The sequence below is a fragment of the Varroa jacobsoni genome, unplaced genomic scaffold, assembly GCF_002532875.2.
Source record: "Varroa jacobsoni isolate VJ856 unplaced genomic scaffold, vjacob_1.0 scaffold_712, whole genome shotgun sequence".
Lineage (NCBI taxonomy): Eukaryota > Metazoa > Arthropoda > Arachnida > Mesostigmata > Varroidae > Varroa > Varroa jacobsoni.
Genome location: NW_019213614.1, coordinates 49,712 through 71,682, shown reverse-complemented (window position 1 = coordinate 71,682; position 21,971 = coordinate 49,712). Strand labels below are relative to the sequence as shown.

General features: G+C 38.9%; 2 protein-coding genes and 1 long non-coding RNA gene across 5 annotated transcripts in view; 2 read left to right on the top strand and 1 right to left on the bottom strand.

Annotated features, from left to right (window-relative positions):
• Positions 1–808, bottom strand: part of Duba (Deubiquitinating enzyme A) — a 12,030-nt gene extending 11,222 nt beyond the window's left edge. Inside the window, exons 1-2 of the mRNA XM_086969356.1 lie at positions 734–808; positions 385–560 (exon numbers count right to left, since the gene is read on the bottom strand). The gene's annotated coding sequence lies outside the window, so the exon portion shown is untranslated. The remainder of the gene's footprint in view (positions 1–384; positions 561–733) is intronic.
• Positions 809–837: 29 nt separating this feature from the next.
• LOC111262895 (uncharacterized) lies at positions 838–2,376 on the top strand. Its single transcript, XR_002681915.2, has 2 exons — positions 838–1,092; positions 1,875–2,376. It is a non-coding gene; the product is annotated as an uncharacterized LOC111262895 (long non-coding RNA).
• A 1,662-nt stretch (positions 2,377–4,038) lies between these two features.
• LOC111262887 (uncharacterized) lies at positions 4,039–20,222 on the top strand. Of its 3 annotated transcripts, none has more exons than XM_022837493.2 (13): positions 4,039–4,433; positions 11,918–12,065; positions 12,299–12,810; positions 13,066–13,513; positions 13,874–13,967; positions 14,718–14,917; positions 15,439–15,550; positions 16,512–16,605; positions 17,429–17,605; positions 17,829–17,905; positions 18,352–18,589; positions 18,993–19,114; positions 19,718–20,222. In XM_022837493.2, the coding sequence occupies exons 1-13, from the start codon at positions 4,368–4,370 to the stop codon at positions 19,884–19,886; spliced, it is 2,457 nt and encodes an 818-aa protein (XP_022693228.1). In that variant the 5' UTR covers positions 4,039–4,367; the 3' UTR covers positions 19,887–20,222. The 3 variants fall into 3 exon arrangements, with proteins under 3 accessions (XP_022693228.1, XP_022693230.1, XP_022693231.1); XM_022837495.2 differs by having other exon boundaries at positions 4,040–4,433; positions 13,069–13,513; XM_022837496.2 differs by lacking the exon at positions 4,039–4,433 and adding an exon at positions 7,198–7,484.
• Positions 20,223–21,971: the final 1,749 nt, after the last annotated feature.

The window sequence follows — 21,971 nt, the reverse complement described above, 5'->3', positions numbered from 1 at the left end:
ATAAGCGATAAGACGTAATGTAGAAACGTAATTATTTCGTTAAAAGTTAATGGCTAATTAGGCATTCGAGACGTGTAAATAAAAAACCTATAATTCGCAGACCTAAAAAGAAAAAAGCTATAATAGTAATAATAAGTGAATAAGTAAGAACAATGATAATACGAATCATTGTTAGTAAACGAACATAGACAACAATAGTGCAGCCAATGAATACCAACGCTAAAGAGCCAACAGTGAAGTAGGTGAGATCAACTTTATGCGTACACCACCGGAAAGTACAAGGCACTCAAAGTAATCTACATTACCATAGGATATTTATTATATATGATTTGCCACATAGCATAAATGAGGTTTGCACGAGCACTTCGCTATCGTTATACTAACCAGCTTGATAACGTGAGGCGACAAACGACGCTCACCAGCTTGAGGCGCAGAAACTTGTGGAAAGCGCATACTAGACAAGTGTCTGCCGAACGCTAGGCCCTAAATGAGAGAGCAAGCGAGAAGGTGAGAGAGAGAGCGAGCTGCGAGGGAGAAAGCGAGAAGGTGTTCGATGGTACCTAAGACGTTAAATAAAACGAAAAAAAAAAGCGTTAAAAAAATCGCAGTGCGAAACAAAGTATACCTACGCTCGAATTTGAAGCTAGGCTAGCAGGTGTCCGTAAGTTGTCTAGTTGGTAAACACGTTTCCCATTGCGCTATCAGGGGCACAGGGCGGTGTATACATACATACATGCAAAAGCTGGTGGTCCGATCAGCTGAACCAAACTCGGCTGCTTATTGTGTCAGCTGACTGATTTGAATTTCCGCGCGTAATAGCAGCCGACGCCAATGGAGATGGAACGAAAACAGCAAAAAATATCCTGCGGCAAAGTTACAGCAAATACTATGGGTGAATACATAGAATCACAGGCAACAGAGTATTAAATGGCTATAGTCTGTATTTACATTGATCTGGGAAACAGTGGCGGATATTTGCAGAAATTTCTTGATGCAGGTGTCTTAAGTGAGAGCGCCAAAAACGAGTTACCTTTTGAACTGAAGGAAGATAGAACGGCGGACTGTAATATCAATGAAAGGAACAAGTACAAAGTAATTTGCCGTTTCATCTAGCAAAGGTTTTCTAAGTCTTCAAATATTTTAAAATTTATTATTATTGAGCTGGTCAACATAATAGGGCACTGTATGTATTATATTTTGCATTTGTACTTAAATTGGTATCACAGTTAGCACAAACAAAGGTTACTGGAACCTTGAAATAGTGCAACGATAACTGGCCATCTGCTGATTCAAGAGTATTCTAGATTGAAGTGCTTTATCAAAAAAATAAAATTTCTGCAAAAAACGAAATTCTGAGACCTTTATCATTTGAAAAAATCTTCATGACTGAGTAAAACATTTTCGTTTTTAACATTAGTAATCACCATTATAGGAATGTAACTAAGAATATGACTTCTCGAGGTGAGAAACTCCTTTTTAATGAAGAAGGTTTCTTCATGTAACATAACACTTAAAAAAACTAGCAAACTATGATCGTAAGCATTTCAAAATGAAATCGTATGCTACTCATTTGCTCGATCTTTTTTAGTCTACGTACTTTGAAACAAGTCAAGCTCAAGCCAAAGATTCTTTGCCACAAAGAGCACGTAAACACTGAACACAACTAAGATGAAATAATGTAATTATGTCATTTTGTCAAATCGAATATAAGTACAGCATATTTGAGTATTCTGTCCTAGTAACTAAAATTAGTAAGGTGGTTTTAACGATACAAGTTTCGATATAAATAGTAACTTGTCATAATGATCATCGTCAGCGAGTGGTAAGCGAATCAAAGTCCGATGCATAGTTCAGACATCGTCATTGTATTTCAGGTTTACCGTCGGTGTCAGGATGTTTAACCTAAAGCAGTGTTTGCACATGGTACAAATAGTAAGTTTTCCGCAATGGTATCTGCAGTGTGGTTTGCAATCTACTGAAGAGGTTTCCTATTTTGGAGGCTTCTACGCAATAATCAAAAATGTTAAAGAGCAAAAATTCTCTTTAACATCTTCTGTGGGTCCTCTCATGAGGCTCACAATAAGCTAGTGGATACAGCCCCAGCGAACGCTCTGTGATGAACACATTTTAGGCTACTAATAATTAAGTTGAGAAAAACAACGAAAAAGGCACAGGATGACGCTCACAAACGCTCAAGCTGGAAATGCGACAACAGATTTCAATCGAAATAACGAGATAATGAATCGAATGAAAAAGAGTTTGTGCTCCCTTTGCACTAAGTAAGGTTGAAGTTTGCACAATTTTCCAGACTTAGCATGTGCAGTAAATATAATAAAGTTCGTTAAGTAATAAAAGGAATTTCAATCCCTTCCCTTCTGACTTGTGTTCAACTTTAGTCATTTCTGAACAACTATTTTTGCAGAAAATTAACAAATCGCCGACAAAGTGTAAGGCACCTCTTTAATATTTTATGGTCCAAGAGTGGGCTCAGTATAAGAGTAGAAAGATCATATTTAATTGCATAGTTTTGACTTTTTTAAGCAGTTGTCAAATAATGCTAGGCAAACGGATGCATTGATTATTTTCGAGAGTAATAGATGCCTAATGTCGTGGATATGCAGCTATTTTAATAACTTTTTCTTTATTAGAGCTTTCTTTGTTAAATTTAACAATAGTTTTAATGGAAGTAATGCTTTTAGGCCCACTGGATGTCCCCAGGGCTTTCTTTTATCAACCCACGGTATAAAAGGTGTGATTCAAACAAAAAATTTATTGAAATAGTCCTATACTATGCTGTCCGTCTAATAACCCAGATATGATCATTTCGATCACCATAGGATGCTGAATCCTGCTCAAGTATTTCAACCCGTGTCCAAATAACTCTAGCATAAGAATCTCAAAATTTCGAGGGATAAATGGCCAAAATACTCGTTGATACAGTCAGGATCAAAAAGAATATATCATATATTCACGCAGCATATATTTAGCTCACTTAAAAAGTAAAGCGGAATACATTTATTGTATGCGCTAGGTCTAGGCTAAATATTTATGATCAATTTGTACATAATAACTGTTTTTGCTTTGTAAAGTTAATAAATAAAAAAATTTAGTAAATGGTAAAATTAAATTGACGGAGTGTTACTGATACGACTGCATAAACGATAACACGTTTTTCTTTCCTTCAGGTTTAAGTTTGTGCATTAATCTTGGTGTTTAAGTAGCGGCTTAAGTAGCAGTAAACGTAAAACACGAAAACCGTACAAAGGGGTCTACGAAATATCTGTGTTTTATAAAGCTAGAAGAACGGTGAGACGTGAATTACATGTTAATCTAAAGAGGCATGTGCAATAGGTTAGAAAAAAATTAACCTTTCTTCGGGTGTCGTAAGTTATTTGAAGCCTAATTTACACCCTGGCACATTATACACAGCATATTTAACTCCATCGCTAGTTAAATTAAGACGCCTGATTTTGTTTTACTTTTTTTGTAAATTTTACATTTGCAAGAACGTCTAGAAAACTCGAACCTCACCTTATTATTACTTCAACACGGCTATTGTATCCTCTTACGCAACACCAGGAGAGAATATAATGTCCTGTGCAGGTTGCTTATAGTCCTATTAATGCGTCAAACAGTTATGTCGATATGATTTGATTCTTAAGGCAGAAGGCTAAGCTGCGAGTGGTTGCCGAGGCACTTTCTCACTTACGCAGTCCATAAGTGTTTCCACCAGGGAGCCCCAACCGAAACCCTTGACTCAAGAAAGCTGAAGTCCTTGCGCGCGCTTCGCATAACTCAGTAAAACTTCAGCCGCCTGTCACCTCACTTCACTGCACCGCGAGAGCAATAGTGAATAGCTTGCCAACATTAAGTATTTGTGAGAGTGGGTGTTTTGCGAGCGCTTTCGATCGTAGATTTGGACATTTCTGAATGACGCAATAGACTTACGATGAGCTCGCATGATTACAGCGATGACATATTCCCGAGCAGATAAATTTGATATTTCATGATTAAAGACTAATGATGCTGGGCATTTGATAGCTCATTTACGCAGCGCCGTTAGTTCTTCATTTCCTCCGTATGCATTTACATCTACATTGAGCGCTGTTACTGATAAATGTAGTTTTCTTTTGTATGTTTATAAGAGAAAGCGCTAAGGGATCATAGAAAATCATAGCGCAACCAGGTCAGAAACGCCGATGTGTGCATATGTTATGAGTTAGAGATTATAATGAGTTGAAGGGAATCGCGTGAGCAGCGTGGAAAAAACAAGGCGCTTATGGTGCTGAGCAGTCTATTTCGGTGTTCGAAATATTCAACGTAGTGCCAAGTTCTAAGTGAAATACGAGATTTACAAGCAGCTGAAAATGAGCGAAGAACACCACTTTTACCTGGGAAACGGTTTACGGATACCACTACTCGCAGTTCTTTTGGTACGTGCATTTATTGCAATAGAGAAATTCAGATGGCTTTTGACAACGAACATGGCGTTCATTAAGTAAACGTTTGCGGACAAGTTACCTCAGAAAATACTGCAAATGAAAGATACATATTTTAAATGAATAATTTTCCAAGATACCAAAACTCGTTCGTCAACTTCAAGTTGCATAGTTTTTCGCAGTCAACAAATGTGCTATTATGCTAAAGTAAATTCTAGAACTTGTTGATCTACATCAAAAATGCATTTTTGAAAATATCAAAGGCAGAAATTAATCAAACACTTGCTTTTGGGTCTTTGTTTTTCATCTCGCCTTTCTTTTATTACCAGAAGTCCTTTTTTTATAGCTGATGTCATTTCAAGGGTTTTCATATATAACTCATTTTGTAAAAAAACTCATACACCTAAATCATCTGTGTTCAAAATATACAAGCTGAGATGGAATCTAGTTTATGCAAGTTTCGATCTCCTAGTTATATTAATATTTATTTTGTTACCTAAGACACCAGAGAATTTTCCTGTTTTATTGAACGTTTCCTGAGATGCTTGGAGTGGTATTCAGTTCATATCGTGAAGGGAAGTAATCGTAGTTGAGAAAATGACATTTATTAATATATAAGATGAAATAAATCTTCCATAAATTTTTTTCATGAGATCAGGTAACATTACTGAATAAGCCCTGCGGCTCGAGCAGTTGTTTTAACCAGTTTTAGCACAATTTATTTCTTGATTGGTCAGCAGGTTAGAACAACGCATTACATTTTGAATGGCAGTGGATGAATAGCTGATTTCCTGTTAAGAACAATTAAACTGTTCTAGTTTTTTCGATAATTCAGCACAATTTGACTATGTATGCACTTAAACTTAGAGAAACTCATTCAAAACGGATCATTAGGCTTTCGGGAACAGCATTGATAAATATCTAATCGTTACGATACAGTCGCTACACCTACTGGAAGATTTACAATACTACCCTGCCCAACTTCAGCTCCCTAAACTGCGTCTAAGATCGCTGATTTCAAAAGATTCATGCAGCAGAATTACAATAATAAACACAGCGAAAACACTCATAAGCATAAAGAAGCACTCCACTCAGCAAGATCTCGCCCTCCAGTTTGTTGGAGGGGCATCCGTAACGCTGTGTCGTTTGTTGGAACCGTTATCATATTCCTTTTATTACCAGGAAGTTATTCTTTCATTGTTACCTTATAAGACGAACCCCCCGGAGCCATACACAGAGATTATCTAAGCATGTGTGGCATTGTTTGCACTGTAACAACATCCGCAAAGCTTAGGCGAAAGACCCGAAGGGGAGTCTATTGATGCTCATTCTGCAGTACATAGGCCAAACCAGCTTGTCTTACTCCAGGATTCCAACAACTCTGCTGATTAAATCAAAACAATCGTTGCCAGATCGTGCCCATGTTTAACAACAGATCCGCAGTGTTCAAGGGCACCAAGGACTTACTCTTTTGCTTCGTAACAAGATCGGAATTTTTTTCATTTCACTTTCCCTCTCGCTCCCAGCCGCTCCAGGGTCTCCTTGCCAACTTGTCATTTCTGCATTACTGAATAGTACCAGTTTGAACACGTTTTGCCTTCTCGGCAGACCTTTTATGCTCTGATTTAATATTGAATGTTCTTCTGTCAACCAGTCTATAGCAGTGGCTAAAAGGGTCGGTTAATGGTGAGCACCCCCTGCTCCCGACTCCAAGGCAGACGGGTGCCAAAGTGTCCCATTACTACGTGGCGTCTCTACATGATATCATTCTGCCATTAATGGATCGATGTGGGGTTAAACTATTCTTTTTGCAGCAGCAGCAGCTTATTGTAAGATTTTCTTCTGCGACCATTGGCCAGCCACTCGTTCGTCGTCATTCGAAAGGCGCACCGGAGCGTCGAAGCGTTCGGGCAACGAGGCACATTTGCATTACTCGAGCCGTTTAAAGTTGCTGCAAATTGCCCTTTGTGTCTGTCTGCGTACATCCGGAGAGGGATAAAGATTGACTTATAGTAAGCCACTCGTCTGTGAGAATTGTATAATTATGATCTTTTTTCACCACTTAGTTATACCCAGATATGTTGATCCCAATTCGTTTTAATGTACGGGATTGATTGCAATGTCACATTTGACTTTGGACTCCGGTTGATAAAGATATTCTCGACGCAGTACCTTGACACACCAAGACTGCAAAGGTCTAAGTACATTGGCACTAAGCTTTTCGACTAAAGTACAAGCTTAATACAAGTATAGCTTTGCTTTTGCCACGAGCAGCTCAAAAGTTCAGCCCAAATGCTTCCTTCGTAGTTCTCGGTGGAGCTGGCACCTTTTGCAGCCGAATCAACGACAACTATTATAAAAAAAAAAAGTAATGCTGCGCTAACATCTGAACTGTAGAGATACAAAGCTAATTTCTGAACATAAAATGAAGTAAAAAGAAAATGGAAATTAGCAAAGAAAAAATAAATGGAATACTTTCTTATAAAGTTATACGAGGAAAAGCATAGAAAAGATAACTAAAAAGAGGTGTTTGTAACGTCAAAATTGAACGACTTAGACTACTTAGATATAAGAACTAATAGGATTTAAGTTTTGGTTCAGGTGTCTGAAGACACGAAAAGTGAGTGAGCTCTCCCTTAAGACACACACACAGACTAAAGTGATAGCTAGTATCTACTTGCCTGTCAATGTAAGTCCGCTAGCTAGATAACTACTACTAACGAGCTTGGAAGTTGTGAACTGCAGTAAGCTCTTTCCAAGAAACGTTATCGTAACGTCAGCCAATCGCAGTTATGTCCATCTCAGCAGCATGTAGCACTGCCACGAACGTCAGTATTCTTTTAATTTAGGCATATTTAATGGCTATTCCCGTTTTGCGCTTTCAAAAGACATTGCCGAAGCAATTATAGCCGTTTATTTGAAGCTAGCGCGTTATAGAGTTTAGTTTACCACGTGAACTGTCACACCCTGCGGAGGACGTCACCGCCTTGAAAGCTTCATCGACAAATGGCGGCTACACATAAAACGTTCCTCTCAGGAAAACGAGTAAGTTCAATAGTGGCTTCTGAAGAACCTAGACAAGGTTAGGATGTTTTCGAATAGCTTTTAACCAGCGTACGTAAATGTTAAGTTTTATTACCCGAGCATAGAGTTAGCAGACGGCTATGCTGAGCACAATGAAAGCAAGTTTTGACTGGCTATAAGCACAGTCACGGCTAATTTATTCTGGTTTTCTCTGATATGGGTTCTCTATGCAGTCTCATAATAGATTATCTGCGCATGGCTTAAAATAGCTATGGCGGAGATCAGCTATTTAATGCCTATTTCCGCTATACGATCGCTGTTTGATTCAACGACAGTTGGCTTTATGGTCTTGTCTAACAACTTAATTGTTTAAACGGGCGTATTACGTATAAAAAAGAAATCTAGATATTCTCATATGTTCATTATTGTATACGCGTATGATGGATAGGGTTGAAAGATGTTCCAGCGGAGTCGCTTTAGTAGAAATTGAAATGGAGCCACTATTTTACTATGCTACTTTCAACGCTGGAAACTTTTACAATGAAATAGCAAGCATTTTTAAATAAAACAAAAAGTATAAGAATGACAGTCTTTCATAAATAGCTAATAAGGCAACAAAACGCGAAGATACGTAGTTTGGTGGGACGCTCAAGTATTAATACTTATCAGTTTTGGACGTTTCATTTAGCAAACCCTGCAATCGATCATTAGTACATCTTGAGGGTTTTCTCGTCTACGGGTAGACCCCTGACCGAGCCTGACTGTAAATAGAGAAAGTTTATTCTAGGGCGGCCTCGTTCAAAAGCTAAAATTTAAGCTATCTTCACGAGTGTTACCTTTAGCGGGTATGTCTACTAGAGTTACTTATTAAATTGTTATGGCTTTAAAAATAGGCGAGAAGATCGTTGACAACACGGGCTCTGACGAGATTGACCAAACCGGCTATACGGATTGTGTAGAGTTGTTCCCCTGTGTAATCTAGGTTTTGGCAAAAGCAGCCTTTTCTCTTCCACTAGCCATTTGTAATATAATGGCAAAGTTGTTGTGTGATTGTGTATCGTTAATTCTCCCAATTTTGTCACCTCAGTTTATCGACATAGACATGGTTCAGCCGTTCCAGCTTGTATTCTAGCTTTCTTTGAAAAGTTAAACATAGAATAAGGCAGCTGCCATTGTTATCCGCGTTATTGTTCGAGTCGCTATAATTTTTACTTGTGACCAATAGCCGACCGTCGATAGATCAATCTCCGGTAGTAAGTAAATCCTTGCTGTCAATACGACATCGGTATATGTGGAGATTGGACAGGGCCTTTGTTGAAGTGTTATCGCTTTTATAGATCGCTTATATTTTATAGATCGCTTAGATTTTATCTTTTACTACGTTTTTCACAATGTTGTTGCCATACCATTTCTCGCGGTTCGATATATTCGTGCTTTCCCACTATCTATTACGGCAGCTACTCCACAAGCGGTTATGATTATTATGATATCTGGCATGGCCACTTTATGTAGTAGTCTTGCATGTCTTGAAACATACGTCATTGGCTATGTATCGATTACCGTTTCCTGTCATTATTAGATGGTCAAATAAATGAAGCGGAGATGTGGAATGAGTTGCCTATTGACTAGTAAGAGGAAATATCACGCGTTCCGATACTGTGTATAGAACTAAGTAGAGTTGTCGCGTATGTGCCTGGAAGGTGATTTGCCTTCTTTAAATGCTGCCAGGCTTTCGAACGGATCATCAAAAATTTGGATCTATAAGTGATCTGTGTATTCGGATGTCTGGCCGATAGCAGCTATTGCTACATATGTATGCTTAACTGATTTATTCGTGTCGTTTCGGCTAATACCTATGGGAAACCGATCAGTTTTTGATATAAGCTAGTTGTCGTACACGCACTGCATCTAAGATATACTATAAATATCTATTCTATATACTATCTGAATAATGCAATATTGCAGTGCCGCATAGTCCAGCACAGCAAAATTCCTGAAAACCTGAATAAGCATTCTATTGATTTGATTGTACACATTTATATTGGATGAAACTCTTGAAAACATTTTATTCATATAATGTTTGTTTAGCGGAATTCCCTATAAGGTTCAGTTTGTTGCCAAAAAGCGACGAAGTATTCTAGCCCGTTAGACCCGAAGGGGTTGCTAGGCTCAAGCCAAAAACGTCTGCGATTTCGGTTCAGTTAAATCTCTACAGGCGACGAAAGCGCAGGACCCTGCGACAATAGAAAACAGCTTTGCCTTAGTTAATGGAACGCGTTTCAGGCTCATCCCAGGCGTGGAAGGTCAGTTGTTGGAACAAGTACCAAAGTGACCTGTATTGCGAATTTTTCTAAAATAAACCCTCTAAATTAATGTGCCTACCGGAATAAAGTGCTGTATGCTACCACTATATATTTATGAGAGCAGTATTTTAAGCTGCACTATACGCTGATATCAGTACTTTTTCTAATTTCAAAATTTTCACATCAATTTAAAAACAGACTCAATCTCGAAAATGTGAGGTAGAATGGCATCGAAGTTCCACTGGGGCAATTTTGCACTTTTCCACAATCGACATGCCGCGCTTGCGCTCGCTACGCGCAACAGACAAGCCCAACAAAAATCACAAAAATTTGACAGCATGCATGACCGTGAAAAAAATGCATGTATATACACGTATATATATACTTGCCCGTATAATCTGACCTGTAGATGTGTGAAAATTTAAAGCTCAACTTATGTTGCTATAACGTTGGTTAGTGTGTGGCAAGCGACAGTATGTTTTGAGGATGAACGAAATGAACATGACCTGGTGAATAAAATTGGTTAAAGAGCAACTTTAACTGGGTCGTTTCATTTGGCTTCGGTGAGATGAAACCGTTGGAAGATGTGTCCATCATTATCATATGCATCAGCTATTAGCCTCATTCCATAATTTTTGAATACCAACGAAGCTAAACAGTGATAGACTTCACTGGTTGGCCTTTTCGTCATTCTGCTAATCAACAATGCTCAGAAAAAGTTCAACCACAAATAAATCACTATGACCAGTCACAAAAGATGATAGCTACAAGTTGAAAGACCAACCATTCGATGCTACAATAGAAGTTGTGTAAGTTGCAGCGCAGATGGAGGGACCAAAAAAAAAGCTTTAGGGCGATAAAAACAGGCCGCTCCGCGGAAAATGCATTTCACGACATTGTGCGTTAATCTTTCAGGTGGGCTTTCCCCACAGGCGCGAACTTCTGCCCTATACTTTGCGTGCCTCTACGCTTCAAATTTTACGTCCCGTATCGCCGTTAGACTTTCCATCAGACGGCTGGCTTCCAGCACAAACGCAAACCGTGTGTCTATGCCTGGGTTCGAATTTAGACCACAACTTGGGCCTAAGATTAGCATGCAAGTTGTTACCCAATAAGCTGTTACGGGAACTAAACTGCACCTAGCCCCACACTATAGGGGGTTCAAACTGACTGCGTATTTTTTAGCAAATTTCTGCCTTGATAGTTTGTTCTGATATTAATTCACCCATTTGATAACGAAAATGATGAGTGCTGAGGTGAGGATCGTAATGAAGCAAACGTATTTATCCTACTATGTGTCATCATCGTCCTACTCATGGCGGAAGCTCTCTCCGAGAAAGCCATTGCCTTACTGTAGCAAGCAGTGATCAGTCCTACGGAAACGCTCAAGGGAGAAGGTGCTACGAGACGAGCACGCATTGACTTAGCTAATTTTCAAAAATAAGATGAGATTCTTCAAGGAATTTCATATGTTTGGGGGATGATATAGGTAAAACGAGTATCAACCAGGATGGGACAGCATTAAGCACAGGGCAAAATGTGAGCTAATGTTACCATTGGCTCAATAATTATGCATATTGCTTAAATGCACGGGGAACAAAAATCTGGGTGCACAAAAATTTCAGTTCAGCCGATTTCAATATCATCGGCTTTATCTAGAGTAGTCGTCTTGATTCCAGTATAGTGGTGACGTGTTGGTTTACTAAACTTACTAACTACTACTTGGGCTAGGTTCATAGGCGGGGCAGACAGAAAGGAGCCGCCGGCCTTCTAAAACAATCCTTAACAGAAGTGCGGGACGTAAAACTTGAGACAGTCATAGACCCAGCGCGTCAGCCGTAGGTCTATGAGTTTAAGAGCTTGCTGTGGTTCACTCGCGTTATTACACTTTTGTTTTCTTTCATTCATTACATGTTATTTTGTGCTAATACACCGCTCGGTCGGACATCGAACAGGCGCACCTAATGGTTTCCTATAGTAGTATACAACAGAGTTCAGAGCTGGAAAGCTGTGAGGCATTCCAGGACAAGTGTCAGCCAAGAAAACCCTACTTAATACACCCTATCGTTTTCGTATCTATAGATAACATTGTATATTGTTTGGATGATTTGACGAACTCATAACCTTGCATTGGCCTGTCACAACTTCCAGATTATGGTGAAGGTTTCAAGCAGCGACATACTAGATGAGTTAGACCTCCTTGAAAGCGATGATATCGCTCTTGTAGAGGAACTGTTGGACTCCACCATTGAAAAGGGGGCCCCGCTTAGTTTAAAATATCGACCAAGGGAAGGAAGAGGTAATTTTTTTTATAATTAAAAAATAAAAGGCATTTTCTGTAATGGTGATTTTGCTGTTTTAATTACGAAAAAAAAAAGAGAAAGATTCATGACCTACAACTAAACAATTTTATTAAACAATTTAAAAACGAGTTCTTGTATAGTATTAAATTAATAGTAGACTTTTTACGTTTTAGCGATTTGAAAGTTTTTCAATGAACTAAGGTAATTCTTGTTCGTTTAAATATGAAAGGCTATTTCACAGCAAATCGCCGAGAGCATACGCCCTCGGTGGGGCAAAAATTTCTCAGTGAACTACACGCTTCGACGTATACAGCGCCAGTTACTCTTGGAAATGTAGCCGAGAAATCGTTGCATGATGAATCAGTAAAGCGCGAAACTATCGACGAGGGCAAAAATGCTGCTCCGAAAGTCACAGCTCAAAGGAATAAGCCGTTCTCACAGCCTCTTTACGGGAGAACTCATCACCAACTTCATTCACTCCAAACGAGGACTTCTTCTAAAGTAAAGACGCCAGGCAAGACGAAAGACATAAACGTGGGCATCCAGACCTTATCGGCAATCGTTGACAGTCTCGCGAAGAACAATATGCCAAAGCTGAGACAGGAACAGCAAGACGATAAAGACTTGTTAGAAAATCACAAAGATACTGCCTCAACCTCGGTTACTCAATCTTATGCACTACCATACCCCAATACAAATGCTTCCGAAAGCTCTCGAAGTAAAGCACACATTTTTAAACAGGTACGAATGCAGAGCAGAGATAAAAGGCATTGGGATGAATGCTAGTAAGTGCTAATCAATCTTAAAAAATAGTTTATCGCTATTTGTAGTGTTAAGAAAATCAATAAAATTCTAGCCATCCTGGGTAAAACTCGCTTGAACGTTGTAATAGACAAATGCGGTGTGTCATATCAAAATCAACGTAATTTTAGGAACCAAGGTGTACTGATTATACTGTCGAGAATACTTAATTATTGTACTTTGCGTATTATCCAGCAGGAAGTTCTCACTAACGAAAACGACGGAAGACATAATTCTTCTATTCACGGAATGCCTCTTCAACCAGCCTCTGCAGGATATAGCGAGATGCCACCTGCTAGCTCGAACGAGAGTCGTCGGCGCTCGCAACATTCTACTCGTCATCAGTCACACGGGATTCAACAAGAATTAGTCAAAACACACGTTCCAAATTATGACTCCAGTTCTCCTGGTCAATACGGTTTCGTTCAGGAGAATTCTATCGCTAACGGAGCAGCATCTGGGCAAAAAAAAACTAAAAATTTCAGTAACCCTATGTACGTCGAGCATGAGGCAAATGGCTTCCCACTGCAGGGTCTTCCAGCTGTGCGGCCAATATCACCCGAAGGAACTTTTCAAGACACATTCTTCGATACATACGCAGCAAGTCCCGGCTCGCTGTATGTGCCAGAGGCGCCACAAATACGTACGTACAAAAGTGCTCACGCTGTGCTTCAATCCCAACGAGAAAAGGTCCGAATAATTTTGACTATGGCATATCTTACAGGATGGAACGCCGACACCTGAAATAAACTCTGCTTTTTTAAGGCGTTTGTGTGTTCTTACAATTTAGTCTTAACTATGGAGTTTCATTATTGTAAAGCTATCGGATCAGAGTTGCAGTAAAAATTCTGTACCGGAACATTGAGCTAAATAATCGTTTGTCCTGACAGCTAAAGGAATAACCATATAAGGACAATTCGGTGTATGATTAAATAAATAAACCTAAATATTCACCTTAATATTTAGAGACACATACACAAGTAGCTATTTTTTTATTTCACAGAAAGTAACGCCTTTTCGATCAGCTCAATTGGCCAAGGAGGTTACAGACAACGATTTGTAGGAAACTTGTATAGTGGAGCCGAATCCAGTTACGGGTAAGACAATGCTTATCTTCGTTTGATCATTTTTGCTTGGAAGATTTCCTGGTATCTAGTGCCTGTAAGCTTAGTGGTGACCATTCGATTTCGACGTCAGCAGCAATACTTGCGACAGGTTGTAGCGCTGAACAAAGATGTATAGCTAGGTATAATCGACTAACCACTGCATTATTGCTATTGATAAAACTGAATAAATAAAAAAAGTTTTTTGATATTATCACTACATTTTGGGATGAACGTAAATCTATTAGATCTGTGAAAATTGCGGACGCATAAAAATCTTTGGTTTAATGATAAACGTCCGGTGATTGATCAATAATCAGTAATTAGCTAATTAGAAAAGTACAAACACTGCAGGTTGAAAACGGACAAAACTAATAAAACTATCAGCTAAAAAGAAAAGAGAAAACTTACCAAAAATTTTTATTCACGCATTTACCAAGCCAGTTTTGGAATTAGGCTGTTGTTAGTTTCTGGATCCAAAAATACCTCATTCGATCATACCAGTTTCCCAAAATTATTTACGCCGTTGATTTTAAGTAATTTTGAGACTGGTTTTTGAGGCTATTGTTATTTTTACGACGATCTTGATCAGAAGTAAAAGATCCGGTCGACAATATCCAAGGTGCGCGGTATTCCATCATTCAAACATCAAATAGGCCTCAGATCTAAAATGGGTGTAACGCGATTCGCAAAAACGTTGCCTTTGCTGAACAACTATTGTTCTGCAATGATGGGGCATTTCAGAAGGATGTTTGGTCAGCCGGTTCCGAATTTCGGATTGTCCACTCATGCAGACACCGGTAACTCAGGACTTTTTCCAGCTCAACAAAACGATCCTGTTCCAGGCAGAATCTACAATCCCTCAATCAAACAGAGTTTCGATGATTACAGCGAGAACTTCTATTTCAACAGTCACAATTTGAACTTCGCTACTGGAGAAAATGGTATTTTTAAGATGTATACGCCCGTTGATGGTTGGCCTTTATTAGATAAAGCACCTAGATATATTCATTCCACGCACTCAGCTCTGATTCTCGTCTGTCGGATTAAACAGCTAGAACACGTAAGTGTTATTTTTTCGTCGGTGTGGAACAACAAAGCAAACGGAAAAATTCACAGAGACATATGAGGTAAAAAAATTCGAAGTGACTAGGAAATGGTCAACACCTCTTTAGACGGTTGGTTAAATGAACCTGCACGAAATAAAAATATTCTTTCTACAAGATGAACATAGAATGCAGTTGCTTACTTGACCTAACATGTTACAACACCCCATAATAATAATAATAATGGTCTGGATTCATCAGCTGTGACAAGCGCATTTCTCATTCACACGCAGCAGCTAGCCGTCTGATGTTCTACTTGCTTACCATATTACGAAACATCAACTGCAAGCTATATAAAATATGACGGCACGTTTCGATTATTTTTTTGCTCGCTAATTTAATGGTTCCATGTTCTTCAGAATTCGCCGGTCTTGAAGGAAAACGTCAATATTTGTCCGCCAGTCTATCAGCCAACAGCGACTTGGAATTCCCATTCCGAGGAAGCTTCCATAATGGCCAAACGGACCATAGGTAAAAGTCTGCGCTATATCCAGATTAAATATGAGCACCCATATATATCATAGATGCTATATTCCCCTTGAGTCATCCCACGCGCCACGCGTCCTGACGGCTCACTGCATATATCAAATGACCGTAACAAAATTACTAGCATATATAGTCGAGTAAGTGGAATAAGTATGGGTATCATAAGACGATGAATCATTAAACCAGTAGTTGTTACATCAACGAATTGGATCGATCGTGGTTTCAATATGTAAGCTTGTAGTATCGTCGTAACTGTCGTGGTGTAACTCAGCATCGGTCATTACGGCGACTCTGGTCACAAGCCCACTGATGCATCCCCATTTCGTTTCATCTACAAGATATTTCTACAGCAGATTTAATGGTCTCACTGATGCTCCGCTTCGTGGGCGGTGAAGCTGATTGAAGGCGAAGCTCACACGAGAGTAACGTTCGTCGTGTTTGTCGATTCTGTAGCGGCGATGACAGCCAATTTATGTATGGAGCAACTCTTATATCGACCCTAATACTACAATATGCATAGAGGATAAATACAGGAACGTTTCCGTTTTTGTTTGAGATTTGTTAAGATCGTTATTATAATGCTCACCGCTACTCAGTTTTCAGTGTGAAAATATTGAAAGAGGGTGAATGCCATGGAGTGATCTCAGCTAGCATCCGTATAGCAATACTTCCGTACGATTTACGAACCATAGTTGTTGTTTATTTTGTGAAGTTTGCTTGTGATACCAGATTTTAAACGCAAATATACTGCGAAGCAAAGTGGCTCGCGAGAGCAATCGCGATCATGAGGTTCATAGATTGTTGTCTACAGGAATGCTCGCAAATGTATATATGTATATAATCACACAACACCAACGTTTGTTATCATATATACGAAAACATTCTGCTCTCATCTCGACATGCGCTGATAGTACATCAATCTGATTTTGAAAATATGACCTTCTAGGACAAATCTGCCCGGAAATGCATTCGAGTATAACGGGGTAGGCAATAACGATCTCGGACTCCATGAAATCAGTGTACCATTTGCTGGCTCACAGGTAAATCAGTTGCCGCATATTGTAATAGCTGCAATGTGCTATTATATGGCACCCCTCTGACCAACAAATCGTACTTATTATAAACTACTTTTGAAGCTATAACATGTATAGTTAAATGTAAAGTATCTTGTTCCTGGTAGAGGAAGGCTGGATGCGCAGCTAAATACAACAACGATTTTAACTACTACTAACTATTACCCGCCACAAAACCGTCGTTGCTAAAAGCGAATCAAGTGTTTTCTTTCTATCAACACTAAGCAAGCGAAAATGAACACAGGAAAGTCATAGCTCAAAAATGTGAGTGAGTGAGTTCAACCGTATTCATCTAAATAACAATAATAATAACGACGACAACAAACAATGATTATAAAAGGATTGAAAGACTAAGACAACAGTGATGTTCTATGTCTGTAATTCCAAATCTCCACATGTGCTTTTAACCGATTCCCTCTTTTTATACCTATATAAGAGCAAGTGGAAGAGATGGCATCGCTGGCAGAATGGAAAATTTTCCGCAATGAGCGAATTACATGCAGGCAGGCCGTAGTCCCCCTGTACGATCACTTTATTGTATTGTGTTTTATAATAATAATCATGACATGGTTCCATATCAGACAAAAATTTCTATGAACTCCTCTGAGTTTCCTAAACCCGTAAGAATCAGTGTACACGCCCTTAGCTTAGGCAAAATGATTAAGGACTGACTAGACAAAAATGCTCCAGTTCATAATTAATTGTCAAGACAAATTTCTGACAGTGAATGCCTTTATGGTCCTTTATTTTTGGTGTCAAAACGACCCTAACAACCTACAATCTCTTGCAGCACGGTGCCATTCAAATATCGCCTAATAAAGTGGGCCACTTGTCTGTGGTCCAAAACAGTCAGAGAGATTCTCGGCCATACGCCATTTTGCCCGGTGGCAACTTTCACCCTGCGCAAACAGCGTCTACAAAAACTCCCCCAGTTCCGGATCTCAAGTATCATGAGCAGCACCAACAGGTTAGGCCGATTTAAATTGTAATGCTGTTTTGTACTGCATTTTATTTATATGGGGCTAAAATTCCTGTCGAGTTATGGCAGAATGGCTAAGTTCGGTAGGCATTTGTGATAACAGACCGGGCACTATGTGCGTTTCCTATGCAAAACGCATTGCAAGTTGTCGAATACTTCCGAGAACAAGACGATCCTGTAGTTAATTCTTCCTTGTTCGTTCTTGTTTCAGCATCCACAATGCGCGGCTGCATCCGATATGAAGTCTCATAATGCGACGTATTGTACGGAAGACGTTAACTACCCAAGGTTAGCATTGACCGATTGCCTCCAAGGCTACAATTAGATTTGAAATAATACCATCGAATGAAGTAAATTAAACAACCGGTTTGGCTCGATCTAGCCGTTGTTAGTGCCTGATATTGTAGACATGATGGACAAACCTGCCCAGTGTTGCCTATCTCGAAAATATTATGATTGCGTGATGAATCTTTGTTCAATGACCAGTTGACTAAAGTTTGAGATATTTGATGGCATGAAATTTGTTTGGTAAATATTTCATGCAAGCAGTTCAACGAAAATGCCGCACCTCTGGATATTTCAAATTAGTCATTTCTCATACATTTACGCATTATTTATGCTATTATCATATTACTTTTGGCAAATTCATCTGACTAAGTTCTTTATTTATTTACCTGTTCAATTAACATGCGTTGCATCATTAGGAGATTATAAGAAAATGGCGTTTCTTACAGGGACTCCGTCATGCAAAGCGCATTTCTCGACCCATTAACGGCACGTCGTCTGGTGCCACATATTCCAGATGAACAATTGGTTTTTGCGGAACCCTACGATACTTTTGCAACGGATTTGATGGAGCCGCAGGAGAGTGTGGCTGGCGAGTCGAATAAGAAGTACGACGGACCTGATAAGACAAGCGAAGACAAGGATTCGGCTGCTAAAAGCGAACTTCGAAAAGCATGCAGGTCACAGGTCGGTAGTGCGCTTAAAATTTATTAACCATACTCAATGTACAGTTATACTGTTGATCGTAAAGCCAGCAAAGACAACTCAACAAAACTTGGACTCTATAGTAAACTGAGAAAAATAGAGCGACTATAATATGTTGTTCTAAGTACCTCTACTACGGAAAACAGCGACGAAATACTCAAACAAAAAAGAAGCAATGCACCATAATACAGAAATAGCATTTATGGTAACATTCTGAACAGAAAAACAGTTCCACATATCGGTGAGTGTGTGTGTTGACCAATTCCAAGAAACGACTAGCTTTCAACAGGCAACAGGTTATTTTGATTTTATGAGAACCCGTTCAAATGTCTAGCATAAGCAAAAAGGCGGTATTACCCATTTTTTTCCGATTCTGCCCGTGCAGGTGGCAACAATACGACCTTTACGAGCCCAAAATACACAGAACCAGTGGAAGGTTATCGTGAACGTGGACACACCGCGCAATGGCCAGAAGTATGAACAGCTTGTGCGGATAGAAACTTGCAGGTAAGCTTTAAAGTGTTCCGGTGATAATAAAATTTTAACGTTTTTGCTTAAACTCACTTAAAAACTTAAGGACACTTGATGAACAAGTTTAAGTTCGAAACCGCCGTACTTGGGAATCAGTTGTCTGAAGTAATATGTATCGTCAGTAAGGGGCGTGACATTCGTAACATTTATTTATTTAGATTTCTTAGAAAATCTCTATTTCTAGTGAAACTGCCTTGATGAAATAAAGCCACCCAAACCATGGCCCATATTAAAACCGTACAATACTCGATAAATACCACAGTAAATTAGTAAAAATCCGCAATTCTTTCTCCATCGCTTATTCATGGTATAGTTGTTGAAGACCACTATTAGCCCTTGAATTTTAATTGTTTTTTTTATACTTACATGAGCATAAATATGAATATCGTTACACTTGACTGTTGTCTAAAGAGACCATATATCTAATTAGATGTCCTACACATCGGGAATAAAAAAAATAGTAAAAAACAAAGTACTCGTGCTTTTCAATCATAATTAGTAAAGTTCACTGATTATGCGAAGTATTCGTTGTTTTATCAGAGTCATTCTTGTTCCGTTCTTCTTTTTGGCCTTATGCAGATGGCCATCAATGTCTTGCTCCCACGTGTCCTCATCGGTCCAGAAATCGGTGTGCTCACAGGAGTTGACTACACATCGATTGGCTGCTTGGTCACTTGAAGAAGGACTTCATATGGATACATTCCATTTCCCGGTGGCCTGCTCATGCCTTGTCGAAACCGAAAAGTAGCAGAGAAACCTATGCTACATAAAACAACTGCAAGATCTTTTGAAGATCTTCCCAAATTACATTTTCTGCCAAGCATCATATGTATGTCGTATGACTTGAGCATGGAATATACATGAGTTAACTCTAGTTGGTCTGGGAAATGTGTCATACAGGCTAGTTAGCAACAGGTCATGTAAAGAGTTTGATTTTGTTGTAACAGCAAGAAGCTGTGAATCATAAATGCATCATACTGGACCAGAACAGAGACGAATGTTTGTTAAAATATGAATTATATATAATAAATAAAGCTAAGTATGTGCAACCTGTAAGTACGTGTTTCATTCAATTGTTAACCGAATATCTGCTGTTTTAGCTGAGCAACGCTGAAAAATTGCAATAATCTTGCCAAATAAATTCTTTATGGGTCAAGAAATAAAAAACAATGAGGGAACCGGGTTTCTTTCCGAAACCAACAGGCAAAAGCTCTGTATGAAAAAAGAATGTATTTCTTCTAACCTATTAATATAGCGTTATGGTAACTAGGAAAAAAAACGCGTTATGATCAGCAAAAACAACGATAGAATCTGTTAAGCCACTATCATGCAAAGCTGCCTTAAGTGCAAGCTGAAGTCTGAAGAAAGCGTACTTAAAGCTGGGCGTGAATTATTGACGGCCCGGATCTCTGTCTAATACCAATATTGCGTAGTGAAATTAGCTGCGAAATGTTCTATTACAGGTAACAGTAATTACTGTTTGAGGTGGAAAGTAAACCCATAACTAAACCGCGAATAAGAACCTCAAACAAGATTTTTTGAACACGCTTGTACAAACGGGCTTATTATGATCACTATGAGATATTGTGAAAAGTACGATCTGACATTGAAGAAAAAATGAAAATTCAATCAGAGTACAAACTATAGAAAAATTTATTTTCAAGATTTGACTTTAACAAGAGAACGATCGTGCCTGCATACCCACTGTTAGGTTTTGCTCTGAGAAGCATTTTTGTATCTAGCAAAGTTGGTAAGCTGTGGAATACGCAGCATAACTCATGCATAGATAACATGTAAAGCTCGAATTCAGATGTCATTTTTGTCACTGTCGAATAATATTTGCGCAGAAAATGACAATAGGATAAAACAGTTACAGCTGTAAACAAGATGGCCAGCACAATTCAAACGTTATTTATACTTATATAAACACTATAAATCTCGAAACGCTGAAAAACTTTGCAAAAAACCCACTCGCTCGCGGCGGTCGCAGAGCTAGCTTTCTTGTTACCTTTCGAAGTTTATTCCAGAGCTGTACTTTTTGAGCCGAAACTTCATGAATAAAGGGGGTAATTATCAACGCTACAATATAAATACATCAAATAAAAATCAGCGATCTTTAGACTATTCAAGTTAAACAAGAAACGGTAAAGAAACTTTGGAAAATTCTGTTCTCGCCCTTTCAAAGCATAACCAACTACTAAACATCAAATATATATTTTGCAACCGGTTCTATTTTCACGGAAGGTATCACATAATATTCTATGCAACATCTTAGTTATCCGCACTATACTAGATATAGTAAAGAAGTATTTTCTTTCCCTGATCGCATATAAGATGCAAGTATGAATAAGACGCGGATAAGCTAAGTCTATCCTGTATGATACATCACAGCAGGTTTGTTCATCAATGCATACCCGTAATAATCCAGTAGTAACTATTTATTTACTGAAGGGACATGTGAAGTTTTTTGATTTAAAATTGAGCTTAAAGATTTTTAATTTCGCACCCGGACTCCACTACAGAAATGCTTCATTAAGTCAATAACACCGAACATTAAACTCGAGCCACTTACTTGGGTCGTTGAATGCATGCTGGGCTATATCTTTTTATTAAACTTAAACCCACACCAGCTAAAAACTGCATCGCACGCTACACAAAATGAATCTTCGAACTTCATATTGGCTGGAACCCACTAAACTGCGCGCGCTCTCAGCAACCACAGGGACTGGCACCAGTTACCAGATACTGTTATTCCAAAATAGCATCGGTCTAGGATCAGCAGATAGTGCACTTCAACCGCAACAAAACCACGTCATTTGCAAAATCTAATAGC